We start from the raw sequence: 14,548 nt of genomic DNA on the forward strand, positions 1-14,548 counted from the left end.
AAAAAAAATAGAAAATAAAGTTAAACAATATGGAGGATATGTAGGAAGAACATCTGGATAATAGAATTTCCAGAAAGAAAGGAAATTACAATAGAGATTGAAAATATTTGAATAAAAAACAGGTACATTTTCCACAATTATGTAAAAATGAAAGGTCTCAGATTGAAAAGACATAGAGAAAATCTACCCCACATACAGATCATCATAGACAAAACAAGGAGAAAATTCTAAATGCTTCTAGAGAGACAGGACAGATTACTCAAAAAGGAACAAGAACCAGATTGACACTCAATTTCTCAACAGTAGCAATGAAATAAGAAAACAATGGGCTAATATATTTAAAGAACAGAGTGAAAAGATCCTTGAATATAAAATTTTATACCCAGCCAAATTATCACTCAAATACAAGGGTATAATAAAAATATTTTCAGTCATATAAATCCTCAGTTTGTCACATAAAGCCTTTCCTTGAAAACACTTTTGGAGAAAGTCAAATAAGTGGAAGTTTAATAACACAGAACTAAAGTTCTAGGCAATGTCAACATGACGGGCTATAGTGGTAGGAGGGACCAAATTACATAAAAGCATGCTAAAATACTTGTTTTCTTTGGGAGACGACATACCTATCAATCTACCTGTACCCCATATGCCTATGTAATTATACATAATTATAATGAAATTGTTAATCATTCAATTAATGTTTCAATTATTAAATAATTAAAATTTATTTAACATTAATATTTGTTTATTAGTATCTAATATTTATTTATTATTAATTATTTTAATTATTAAATACTTTTAAATTGTTTAAAAATTAATCTTTAATTTAAGCTATTAAAATTCTAATAAATTAACTTCTAAATATTTAAAGCAACTGAACCCATTCTTCTGAGTCCATACCACACTGTTTCTCTGATAGTATCTTAGATACTAAATAAGTATCAGCTCCATTAGGACATTTCAAGCCGGGATTATTAACGTGGGCTCCAGGGACCCACAAGGAGGGGGGTATAAACTTCTCTGGGAAAAAATTACAAATTTATTTTCAATAGCCTCTAATTGAAATTTAGCATTTTCTTCAGTTATGAATGGCAACAAATTACAGTAGTGTTCGTGGCACCTGTGACTTTGTCTCCAGTAGAAAACAGATATTTTCATATCTGTGCTATTGTTGCAAATGTCTCAAAATACTGTATACACTTATTGGGACTTCAAAATTATGACTGGTATTAGGTTCCTGCTGGGTCTTGTTATATAATGTATGAATAAATAAGCACATGTATTAATGTCACCACTTGAATATTTTAATAACTGCAATTCAATATCATTGAGTTTTTTTGTAATCCTGTGTATTTTATGCATTTAAAATTTCTCACTATTCTGAGAAAGGATCCATTTACATGACTGCCAAAGGGGTATAGCATACACACACACACACACGCACGCACGCATTCTGAGAAAGGATCCATTTACATGACTGCCAAAGGGGTATAGCATACACACACACACACACACACACACACACGCACGCACGCACACACACACACACACACTGAGAGTTCCTGATCTAAATGATGCAGGATCTGGTTAGGAACTGTGTCTTCACCTTGTTCCTGCTTACTATATTTGACTACAGATATTTGTATGTCTTTCTTTCCTTGCTAACTTGTGAGTTCTTACAGGGCAGGAATGATGTCTGATATTCTCTTTGAGTCCTCAGTGCCTCAAACAGGGTTTAGCACTCATTGAACCATCCTTTATAGAGTATCTACTGTGTATAAAGCTCGAGTCCTGCTGGGTGAAGCGGAAGAATGGAGAGATTCAAAGGAAAGCAATAATTCATTCACGTGCTTGTTTGAGCATTCATTCATTCATACATTCATACACTTAGGAAGGTGTCCAGTGACTGCTCAATGCCAGCCACTGTGGTAGGCTTTGGACACGACAGGAAGAATGAGACCCAAGTCCTTGTTCTTGTGGAACACCCAGTCCAGCTAATGGGGAAAAAAAGAAAACAAGATTTCTTAAGCAAGAGAAATGGAATGAGGTCCTTGTTCTGGAGAGGCAGAGTCATGGGGAAAATCCAGTCCTTAAATCTATATTCATCAGTTCTTTCTGGCCAAAAGGTTACTGGGAGAAAGCAACCACAGGGCTACAAAATGGAGATAAAGATGCTGTTCTTAAGAGGAAAAGTCTGTGGGGTTCTCATGAGGACAGTTTACCTTGTTGCGTGGATGCTGGTCTCACCTAGCAAACTTTGAGAAGTTAACCTTCCATTGTCCCAGGTGTTTCAGAGGCTGGCCTGTCCAAAGACAGCAAGGTAGAGGTCTGCCTTCTCTGGAGTTTCAGTTCTGGTTCAAGGATTCTATGATGCTATCAATAGTTCAGAATTTGCAAGGTTGCCTAGATACCTTGGGGTTCCTTTTTTTCGGTAAGAGACCAGGGCTGGAAGAGAAGTAGGCTAGGCAACCTCCTCTATCCTGCCAAACGTGCTGAGACCCAGTCATGGAAGAACTTGGAGGAACAACAACCTGAATCTCTGGACCAGATCATCTGTTCAGGAAGGATGGCAAGGACAGAAAGCCCCGGCAGAACCGAGGACACAGCAACTGGAAGCTGGGGGTCTCTTACCAAGGAACAGAAGAACTAGGGAAAGGTAACAGGGACAGCAAGGTTTTTGGCTTACTAGGTGTCCAGTGACTGCTCAATGCCAGCCACTGTGGTAGGCTTTGGACACGACAGGAAGAATGAGACCCAAGTCCTTGTTCTTGTGGAACACCCAGTCCAGCTAATGGGGAAAAAAAGAAAACAAGATTTCTTAAGCAAGAGAAATGGAATGAGGTCCTTGTTCTGGAGAGGCAGAGTCATGGGGAAAATCCAGTCCTTAAATCTATATTCATCAGTTCTTTCTGGCCAAAAGGTTACTGGGAGAAAGCAACCACAGGGCTACAAAATGGAGATAAAGATGCTCTTCTTAAGAGGAAAAGTCTGTGGGGTTCTCATGAGGACAGTTTACCTTGTTGCGTGGATGCTGGTCTCACCTAGCAAACTTTGAGAAGTTAACCTTCCATTGTCCCAGGTGTTTCAGAGGCTGGCCTGTCCAAAGACAGCAAGGTAGAGGTCTGCCTTCTCTGGAGTTTCAGTTCTGGTTCAAGGATTCTATGATGCTATCAATAGTTCAGAATTTGCAAGGTTGCCTAGATACCTTGGGGTTCCTTTTTTTCGGTAAGAGACCAGGGCTGGAAGAGAAGTAGGCTAGGCAACCTCCTCTATCCTGCCAAACGTGCTGAGACCCGGTCATGGAAGAACTTGGAGGAACAACAACCTGAATCTCTGGACCAGATCATCTGTTCAGGAAGGATGGCAAGGACAGAAAGCCCCGGCAGAACCGAGGACACAGCAACTGGAAGCTGGGGGTCTCTTACCAAGGAACAGAAGAACTAGGGAAAGGTAACAGGGACAGCAAGGTTTTTGGCTTACTAAGACAAAATCAGACAGGGTGAAACATTTCTCCAAAGAGGCATAACCTCAAAATACAAAACAATAAATTTAATAAATCCATACACACCACTTCCCCAGAGAGGTATAACCTTAAAATACAAAAGTAGGGCCGGCCCGGTGGCACACTGCTATAGTGCGCCGCTTGGGAAGCGCGGTGGCGCTCCCGCCGAGGGTTCGGATCCCACATACAGACTGGTTCCCGCTCACTGGCTGAGCGAGGCGCGGGAGCAACACCGAGGGCTGCGATCCCGTTGCCGGTCCCGGTCCGGTACGGGGGCAACACTGAGGGTTGCGATCCGTTGCCGGACACGGAAAAAAAAAGACAAAAAAAAAAAATACAAAAGTAAATTTAATTTCAGGTAATCTAGGACCCGCTCACAGCAGTATCATCACACACGTTTATCGAATGTATGGAAAACTATTTCCTGGGGGGCCTGAGTGCCCTCCTCTGGGCCCAGCCCTGGCTGGCCTCTCTCTCTCCCTTTCAGACTGAGCCTCCTCCATTCTGTGTGTCTGAACATCTTGCTTCAGCAAATGGTGACACTTAGTACTGGGAATGATGACCTCACGAAGAGGCAGCCAACCACTCTTTGTGGAGTTGAAGTGGTATGTAATTATGTAATAAGTACATGAATCAAAATAAAAACCTGGATTATCTGGAATATTATTCTTTTCATTTGGTTTCCCATAATGGTCTCCACCTTTCCCAATAAAAATTTCTTGAAAAGCCCTATTTTTTGATCATGCCATCCTCCAATAAGTATTTGATAAGAATGGCACAGGGCTGGGTTCACAGAGCAATACAAAAATGTGTCTGACAAAGAGTGTCCAATCTACGAGATAAGAAGCACATACAGATAACTGTGTGACAAGATAGAAAGTCACAGGCAGTTCAGATAAAAGGGAGGAGGAAAAGAGAGAAAGAGAGAGGTGTCCACTGGAGAAATGGTCAGGGACAGCCCAATTCCACATCTCTCTGGAGGTTTGAATGGAGACTAATGTGGGACAGACCAAGTTCCAGGGAGGTAGAGGTCAGCTAGGAGGTTAAAAGAACTTCCAATCAGTCCAGCTGTTCAAAAGTGAGAGCTATAGGATCAGGTGGTAAATGCCCAGTCACTGGATGTATTCGTTCAAAGGAAATTTGGATAATCTGTTAAGGATATGATAGAAGATATTCCACATATTTCCCGCTGTTGGTAGGAAGTTTAGACTAGAGAGATCCTCAAGCTCCTTCTGACCCTGTGTCCTTTATTCTACCAGCGGAGCATGGAGTTACCAAGCGAGCCTCCCAGAAGAAATATCAACACCTCATGCAAAGTTTCTTGGGAAATCAAATATTTTTTATTCATTTATTGGATTTCATATACCTTACAGTCCTTAAAACAACTATCAACAGCAGCAACACAAACCACACGTAAAATGAAAAAAAGATGCCCCAACAAGCACCCCACCCTGTGAGACACACATATTAAGGAACAAAATCTACAGGGTCCTGACATACTCACTTTAAGTATGAAAAGATTCCTACAGGGCTCCCTGTAAATCAACCCTTCTGCATCCTGGGGCTGAATACTCCAAAGTCTTTGTTCTTTCTTCATGTTTGAAGTCAACATCACGAATTAAAGACAAGTTAGAGTTCCTCTCCCTCTCAAATGTTCATCCACAAGTAGAGGGCCAAATCTACTATAAGAGATGGCTTAAGCATCCCAGAGTGGAACTCAGCCAGCCAGGCCATGTGGGCAGATTCTGCATATATTTCCAAGTCCGGCAGCCACAGGACCCAAATTCAGAGAACTTAAAGGTCAGGCCTCAACTGAAAAATTTGCTGAAAGGGAATCTCTCAGGCCAGACACTTTGATTTCACAAGTTGTCCCATCTTTGGCCCAAATACACCAAACAGAGATGTCATTTAATGCTGTTGGAAAACCAGTATCAAGATGCTAAGAGTAGCCGAGAACCTGCGTGCTGATTCGGTCATCCAGAAGGTGAAGTCAGCCAGGAGGTTCCCTGTTGGTCCCTGACAAATTCGTCTGCCAGAGGAGAGGCTGGTCAGTATCCAAAGCACAGCAGGCCTGACCTCGGGGCTCCTAGTTCTCATTTCATGGCTGCTATAACCTCTTGGCCACAGCAGTGATCAGAGCTGCTCCCTTTCCACTGCCATCTTCTGACAGCATGAAAGTCACATCACACTGAGGGGCTAGTTCTTTCACAGTTTCTTGCAATATCCGAGAAAAGCTATGAAAAAGAGAGAGAAACATCATCAGCCCTTATAAATGGGATCGGCATATTTACAAATGAATTTGAAGAATAGTACAATGAACATCTGTAAACCCTCTGCCTAGACTTTACAAAGTTAAAATTTTGCCCTATTTGCTTTATCTGTCATTCATCCGTTCCTCTTTCCCTTAATTTTCCCCCAAAGTACTCAGTCTTAATCACAATGATACTTGGCCTTTCTCAACTATCTTGCGATATTAGATCCATTTGAATGGTCATGTTAAGAGTCAGAGTGATTTGGACAGTCTGCGGGGTCAAAGTGTGTTTACTAGAAGCCTGGCATCTAGGCCTCAGGTCCTGGAATCCTGGCTTACTGTGAATGGTCCAGATGGTGGTCATCTCTGAGGGCCAGCATGCCAAAGGAGGCTCTGAACCAAGTCTAACACACAGCCCGTGGGAGACATCTGGTCAACCACTGCATCTCCCTGGGGTTCTGCTGGTTACATAGGAAGAGATGATTTGAAGTCTTATTGGAGGCACAGTAAGGGTGACTAGCCCCAAACTGCCTGAGAGAGAGAAGAAAATGGCTTGGTAGTCACTGCTCAATCAAGTCTTCTTTTTTAACATAAGTATACAACTCAATGGTTTTGAGTATATTCTCAAAGTTGTGCAACTAGCACCACTATCTAATTGCAGTACATGTTCATCACTCTAAAACAAAACCCCGTACCCATTAGTAGTCACTCCCTATTCACCCCAACCCGCAAGAGCCCCCAGCAAGCACTAATTTACTTTCTATCCCTACAGATTTGTCTATTCTGGGCATTTATATAACGAAATTGTATAATATGTGGCATTTTGTGTCTGTCTTCTGTTGCTTAACATGATGTTTTCAAGATTTGTCAATGTTGTTCATGTGACACTGCTTCATTCTTTTTTATGACTGAATAATATTCCACTGTATGGATATATCACATTTTGTTTATCCATTCATCAGTTGATGAACATTTGGGTTGTTTCCACTCTTTGGCTATGATGAATAATGCCACCATGAACATCATGAGGAAGTTTTTGGACATAGGTTTCCAATTCTCTTTGGTACATCTAGAAATGGAATTGCTGGGTCATATGGTAACTCTAAGTTTCTCTTTTTTAAGAACTGCCAGGGCCAGCCCCGTGGCTCACTCGGGAGAGTGCAGTGCTGGGAGCTCCGAGGCCGTGGGTTCAGATCCTATATAGGGATGGCCGGTGCGCTCACTGGCTGAGCATGGTGCAGACAACATTGTGCCGAGGGTTGCGATCCCCTTACCAGTCAAAAAAAAAAAAAAGAACTGCCAAACTGTTTCCAAAAGTGGTTACACCATTTTACATTCCCACCAGCAATGTACGAGGGCTCCAACTTCATCACATCCTCACCAACACTTGTTCTTGTCTTATTATAGTCATCCTAATGAGTATGAAGTGGTGTCTCATGACTTTGATTTACACTTCCCTAGTGACTAATGATATTGAGCATCTTTTTATGTGCTTATTGACCATTTTGTTTATCTTCTTGGAGAGATATCTATTTATATCCTTTGCTAATTTGATAACTTGTCTTTTTATTGTTGAGTTGTAAATATTCTTTATATATTCTCAATATATCTCTTATCAGAGATATAATTTACAAGTATATTCTCCCATTCTGTGGGTTGTTTTTTCACTTTCTTATGGTATCCTTTGAAGAACAGAAGTTTTTAAGTTTTGGTAAAGTACAGTTAATCTATTTTTTCTTTTGTTCCTTGTGCTTTTGATGTCAGATTTAGGAAATCATTGCTTAACCAAGGTCGCAAAGATTTTTACACCTATGTTTTTTTCCTAAGAGTTTTATAGTTTCTTAAATTCAGGTCTTTGATCCATTCTGAGTTAATTTTTGTCCATGGTGTGAGGTAGGGGTTCAACTTCTTTTTATTTTTTTTTTGTATGTGCATATCCAGCTGTTGTGCCATTTGTCAAAAAGACTGTTTTCTGAGTTAATTTTTGTCCATGGTGTGAGGTAGGGGTTCAACTTCTTTTTATTTTTTTTTTTTGTATGTGCATATCCAGCTGTTGTGCCATTTGTCAAAAAGACTGTTCTTTCCCCATTGAATGATCTTAGCACCCCTGACAAAAGTCAATTGATCATAAATGTAAGGATTTATTTCTGGACTCTCAATTCTTTCCAACACTGTATATGTTTCTCTTTATGCCAGTACCACACTGTCTTGATTACTGTAGCTTTATAAATTGTGAAATAGAAAAATGTTAGTTCTCCAACTTATTCAAGATTTTTTTTGCTATTCTGGATCCCTACCATCTGCATATAAATTTTAGAAGCAGGTTGTCAATTTCTGCTGGGATTTTGTAGGGATTGTGTTAAGACTATAGGTCATTTGGGAAGTATTCCCATCTAACAATATTAAGTCCTCCAATCCATAAACACAGCATGTCTTTTCATTTATTTAGATCTTTATTTTCTTTCAACAATATTTTGTAGTTTACAGAGTAAAAGTTTTGCACATCTTTTGTTATAAGTTTTCTTTTTAGTGCTATTGTAAATGAAATCTTCATTTCATTTTTGGGCTGTTCACTGAAAATGTATAGAGGTACAATTGATTCTTATATATTGATCTTGTATCATGAAACTAAATAAATTGGTTTATCAGTTCTAACAGTTTTTGTATTTGTGTGTGGATTCCTTAGGATTTTCTGCATATGAAATTATGTCATTTGCAGATAAATACAGTTTTACTTTTGCCTTTCCAATATGAATGACTTTTATTTCTTTTTTCTTGCCTAACTGCCCTGGCTAGACATCCTAGATTTCCCCCTGGGGGTCACATATTTCTGGTCTGGTTCTGACAAGCCTCTACTTTGAGGCTTGACTGATAGACAAAAGCCACATGATCATCTGGAGACAGAACTAGAGGTGGTACAAAGTTGAATAGCAGTGGTGAAGATGCATACCTGTCTTCTTCCTGATCTTAAGGGAAAAGAACCCACTCTTTTACCATTAAGTATGATGTTTGCTGTGGGTTTTCATAGATGTTCTTATCAGGTTAAGGAAATTCCCATATTACTAGTTGGTTGAGTGCTTCTATCATGAAAGAGTGTTGGATTTTATCAAATGCTTTGCCTGCACCTATTAAAATGGTCATGTGGTTTTTATCCCTTGGTCAAGTCTTGGGTCAAGGGAGAGACTTGTAGGAACCAAACCAAAAACATGTGACCCCAAGGGGAAAACCAAGAGAAGACACCAGTCAGTTATTTTGAATAGTTAGCATCATAGGAAGGGCTAAGGATTAAGTATTACAATAACATGTTTATGAATACACTGCAACATGATTGGAAATTTTTATAAGCTTGTTATTACCTTTCCTCTTCACCAAAACAAAATGTAAAACATTGAATAAAAATAATAGCTTTTATTATTGAAGCTTTTGTGTGTGCCACACACTCTACAGACACTATTTAACTCAATCCTCACAACAATCTATGAAGTAAGTACGATTTTTGTCCTCATTGTGCAGAAAAAGAACTGAGGCTCAAAGATGGTAAGAAACTGGCCCTCGGCTTCCCAGCTGCTAAGTGGCAGAGCCAGGATTCAAACCCATGTTGCCCGACAGGGTTCTTAATCCTTCCGTCCACTGACTCTGGGCTAACTAAATGGTAACCAGCTCATACTTGACAAATGCTCTGTGTCATGCAAAATAATCAGTTCTCATTACCCCCTGGAAGGTCTAGTGGGAATATGATAATAATAACTATCTCCTGGACACCATGGGAAGCACTTTACATGTATTTACTCACTGAATCTTCGTGCACTGAGTCTATGAGGTGTTACTGCTTGACCCTGGGCTTTAGAGAGGGTGGCTACTATTTCCACATCGTACCATTTGGAAGCAGAGGCACCCAAGGCTCACACCTTGTCTGTCAGATTCAACAGATGACTTTACCATCACGCAGCACTCCTTCTCCATAAAAGGACGGGGACACATCTTCCCACTCTGCAGCTGAGGAGGCTGTGCCAAGTCCACGTGGCCCCCAGTCCCCCACCCCCCACCTCTCATGGGCACTCACTGAGGGTGCAGCTTGTACAGGGTTCCGTCCACACCCACGGTGATTCTCAGGTGCTCGAGGCCCTGGTCTTCCCTCCTTTTTTCCACGACAGCAGCCAGGCCAGCGCCGCAGAGCTGGGCTGCCCGCCGGGACACAGCTCCGCACACCTCCTTCACCACAATGCTGTCCTCGCACGTGCTGTCCAGGCCCAGCTGCTGCAAGATCCTCCTGACCTGGAGGAGGGCCAGCCGATCACTGCAGGAAGGCAGAGCGGACACAGCTCCGCACACCTCCTTCACCACAATGCTGTCCTCGCACGTGCTGTCCAGGCCCAGTTGCTGCAAGATCCTCCTGACCTGGAGGAGGGCCAGCCGATCACTGCAGGAAGGCAGAGCGGGATGTCAGGATTTGCTTCCTGGGGCCCTGAAAGCTACTCAGTATCACTCACCACCTCCACATCCCTACATGCCCTAGCAGGAAGGAGGAGAAAATGACCCAGGCAATGGCTAAGCTGGAGCAGAATGCCTTAAAAGCTGAGACTCAAGAAAGTCCACCACCCCCAGGAAGTTCCATCATCTTTAAAAAATAAAGTGTGAGCACCTGTTGTGTTAGGTATGTTCGCATCTATTATCTCACTAGGAGTTGTATTAAATCTGGCAACCTACATCCCAGGTACCCCTTCTTCGGAAGAGAAGTTCAAGGTTCAGAGTGCTAGAGACTTGCCCTCTCAGACAGGAGAGAGCAGGGGCTCAAACACAAGCCTCCTCACACCACTAGCACTCTCCCACTGACCGTGCCAGCTGCTGGCCCTCTGGTCCCCCTCGACTGGAAGCCAAATTTCCTTCTATTTAACCTTTTCTGATTCTTGGCTTTCTCTTCCCAACTAGACTACATACGCTTTGAGGACAAGACTATATTCTCAATGGCAGCCAGCATAGGGCTGGGTACATTCAATGAGCAAGTGAATAAATAAATATACAACCTAAATCAGCACCTTAGAGAGTGGGAACCAACAGAACCAAACACGTGCAGACAAGCTCACCCGTGTGGAGACAGGCTGGCCTCACAGCCAGAGCCTGATTATCTCGCAGGGAACTAATGATAACTAATGGTACTTAAACAGAGCTCTGACTCCCAAGTTAAACAATGGGAAGTTATATCTTTGACTATCTCAGGTAATATTTAGGGGAGAACAACTGAGAAACAGCCTATATGACCGTCTAGGGGATTCAGCAGATAAATGGTGACGTAGGCAGACAACAGAATTCTTTGCAGACCTTAAAGATGGGTTCACATGAAAATATTTAATGCCATGGAAAATATTAATGATATAGTGAAAAGTAGATTATGTGATACTATGTGTGATACAATACTTGTTTTTTGTTTGGTTTAATGACTTGTCCTTAAACCAAAAAAAAGAAAAAAAGAGCAGAAGAAAATCTATCTATTTGGATGTTAATAGGATTACAGATCATTCCTACTTTCTTCCTTTTGCTTACTTGTAGTTTTCATACTTTCTAAAATGAATGAGTAACATTTGTGCAGTGAGGGGGGAAATGGGGAATTTGAGGTGTGTGTGAAAAGAAAACTTGCAATTCCTTCCAGGGCTTAGCCCTTCATAATATATCTAGTTCTTTCATGTACATTCCCTTACTCAATCCTCAGAGCAATCTCAAGGGTTAAGCGACAGAGCGATTATTTATCTTATAAAGAAGGAAACTGAGGTCCAGAGAGGTGAAGCTACCTGCCTCAGGTCACATGGCATGAACAGATTAAGCGGTGAGATGAATATTAAATTCAGGCTCTGAGAATGTAAACCCAGGGCTCTTCTCCTAAGAATTACTGTTGTCAACGTGCTTGAAATGAGCCACAGTCAGCAGAACACCTACTATTTTTCAATTGCCACTAGATGGATATGATTTTCTTTTTACTCCATGAAGGTATTTTCAAAAAAACTATAGAAATCAAAGTATCTAAAGCAGACATCTCTTGTGCAGCAGAAGCTAATATTTCTGGAGGCATATGGGTGCTGCCACCTGCATTTGTTTAGAAATTTTGTATACAGACCAAAAAAAAAAAGGCAAAGACAAGTCAATCTGCTTCTCTGCTGCACATAAGGGAGAAACTGTTTCCCACAGCAAAAGAAAATCCCCCTTCTGGTCACCAAAGGTGATGACTTCTAATCTGTTCATTCAGATCTGATGGGTTAAGACAAGACAGAAAAAGGATGCTGAACACCTGCTAACCAATACTTCAAAACACAGAATTGCTGCTGCGGTTTTTCAGGAACACAAGAGACAGAGGAAACTGTTAAATGCTGCAATCAGCAAAGACTAGAATATAAAAAACATAGGAGAAGGTGTAAATTTCTTCAACAAATACATTACAAGGGAAGACAAGAGAGGAGGGGAAACCTACACGTTAAAAGAGATTTAAGAAACACATCAACCAATGTTTGGACCTTGTTTGGATACAGATGCAAACAAATGAATGTAAAAACCATTAACTTTTGGCAATTCAGGAAATAACACGAACAGGATATTTTATGAGATTAGCTATTTCAGGGGTGATAATGGTACTGTGGTTATTTTTTTTTAAAAAGAACCTTACGGGCCGGCCCGGTGGCGCACTGGATAAGTGCGCCGCTTGGGAAGCACGGTGGCGCTCCCGCCCGAGGGTTCGGATCCCACATACAGACCAGTTCCCGCTCACTGGCTGAGCGAGGCGCGGGAGCAACACCGAGGGTTGCAATCCCTTGCCGGTCCCCAGTCCGGTACGGGGGCAACACTGAGGGTTGCGATCCGTTGCCGGACACGGAAAAAGACAAAAGACAAAAAAAAAAAGAACCTTACATTTTAGAAATACATTTTGAAATATTTATAGATGAGCTGACATAAAATGTGGGATTTGTTTCAAATTAACCCAGCCTGGGGGCAGGACAGCAGGAGTACACAGGCCACCAGTTTGGCCATGAGTTGATTGTTATTGAAGGTGGTGAGGGAAACGCTGGGTTCATTTTACTTTTCCCTCTACTTTTGTGTATGCTTAAAACTTTTCATAGTAAAAAGTAAAGTAAAAACAATAATCCTAAATGAAAATGTCCAGGAACAAAAAACTGAGTCAATGATATACAGAACGATATATGTAATATGATTATGACAGTGAATAACTGTTTGCAGGCATCCAGGAACTAAAAGGAAACATAATATGCAAAAATCAAAATAGCTGTCTTTAGTAGTGAGCATATGTGTCATTTTTTTTTCAGACTTTTCTTTCATATTATGAACACATCATCTTTTCAGGAATTAAAGAGGCTTTAACCTAACTCCTGTGTAGCCATTTAGGAACTTCAGTAGAGGGCTTTGTCCAGTTTATTTTGTTTGACCCTTTATTTATTTATTTATTTTGGTTTTTTGGCAGCTGGCCAGTCCAGGGATCCGAACGCTTGACCTTGGTGTTACAAGGTGGCACTCTGACCAGCTGAGCTAACCGGCCAGCCATCATCCATTTCTGCTAAGCACTCGTAGGCCTAGGCCGGCTGTGGGCCCCCAGGCGCTGTGATCCCAATGCTGCTAGAGAGAGAAAGCAGCCACAGGAGGTGACCCCCTACCTAGCCAGGGCCTTTCTGTTTTTATTTTAAAATCTGAAATCTGCCCAACCCTGGCATGATGGCAGCCCAGTCCCAATTAGAGCCTCTTACACAAAGCAAGTGAACTTGATCACACATCACCTTTCGATCTGGGATAGGAACTTGGTTTCAAAGATGCCCCTGGTCCGGAGACGCTCTGAAATCTGCCCTCGGAAGAGGAGGCCCTGCTTGGTCAGGTCGATCAGGATCTGCCGCACTATCTCCCCTAGGTACATCCCGCTGGTCATTTTCTCATATCTGTTTGGTGAAGAGAGATAAAGTTGGTGAGGCAGGAAAACCAGCACTGGCGAATCGTTCCCAAAAGGACCACAGGTCTGGATGTGGAAGGCTCACCACTGGCATCTGCAGCCACCTGGCTGAGAGCAGTCTGGTGAGGCTCCTTTGGGCAGCAGGCCAGAGTGAGGCAATGCAGAGACAGCATGATATGAGAGCCACCCTTTGCAGCCAGGTCCCAGCTCTGCCACATACAGGTACTAGCTGCTTCACATGAGTAAGCACTGTAAGCCATTGTCTACAAATAGGGAGCAAAACAGTGACCCCCTCAAGACTGTAGGAAGCAAGCATCTGGAACACAGTAGGGTCTAAGCAAAAGTCCTCCTCCTGCCCCCAAACCAATTCTCCTTGGCTTTATATGACAAATCTGTTCTACTGAAGATTCTCCTTGGCTTTGTATTTGAAGAAATCTGTTCCACTAGAGATTCTGTCCTGTAAGACAACACATTTAAAGTGCCCACACACACCAGGGATGTGTGAAAGAAAGTTAGTTCCCCTCTCCCTTTCTACAAGGCTGTGAGCTCCACGGTGCAAGGAGCAAGAGGGGAAAGGGGCTATGTAACCGACAAGGTGTTGACAGGCACTCTGCATGGATGGGAACAACGACACATACATCATTATGAACAACAGAGGTGCAGACCCTCACTGCCACTACCTGCAGAGTCCAAGGAAACATGAGTGGGTCCCAGAATCGTGTGCTGGACTTCTGTCCTCTTTTTTTTTTTCCTTTTTTTTTTTTTTTTTGTCTTTTTTCGTGTCCGGCAACGGGATCGCAACCCTCGGTGTTGCGCCCGCACCTCACTCAGCCAGTGAGCAGGAACCGGTCTGTAT

General features: G+C 42.1%; 1 protein-coding gene across 1 annotated transcript in view; it reads right to left on the reverse strand.

Moving 5' to 3' along the window:
• Positions 1–5,132: 5,132 nt before the first annotated feature.
• Positions 5,133–14,548, reverse strand: part of HKDC1 (hexokinase domain containing 1) — a 51,646-nt gene continuing 42,230 nt past the window's right edge. Inside the window, exons 16-18 of the mRNA XM_008587686.1 lie at positions 13,526–13,681; positions 9,817–10,050; positions 5,133–5,736 (exon numbers count right to left, since the gene is read on the reverse strand). Coding sequence (XP_008585908.1) covers positions 5,610–5,736; positions 9,817–10,050; positions 13,526–13,681 — 517 coding nt within the window. The 3' untranslated portion in view covers positions 5,133–5,609. The remainder of the gene's footprint in view (positions 5,737–9,816; positions 10,051–13,525; positions 13,682–14,548) is intronic.

The sequence above is a fragment of the Galeopterus variegatus genome, unplaced genomic scaffold (genome assembly GCF_000696425.1).
Source record: "Galeopterus variegatus unplaced genomic scaffold, G_variegatus-3.0.2 Scaffold4496, whole genome shotgun sequence".
Taxonomy (NCBI): Eukaryota; Metazoa; Chordata; class Mammalia; order Dermoptera; family Cynocephalidae; genus Galeopterus; species Galeopterus variegatus.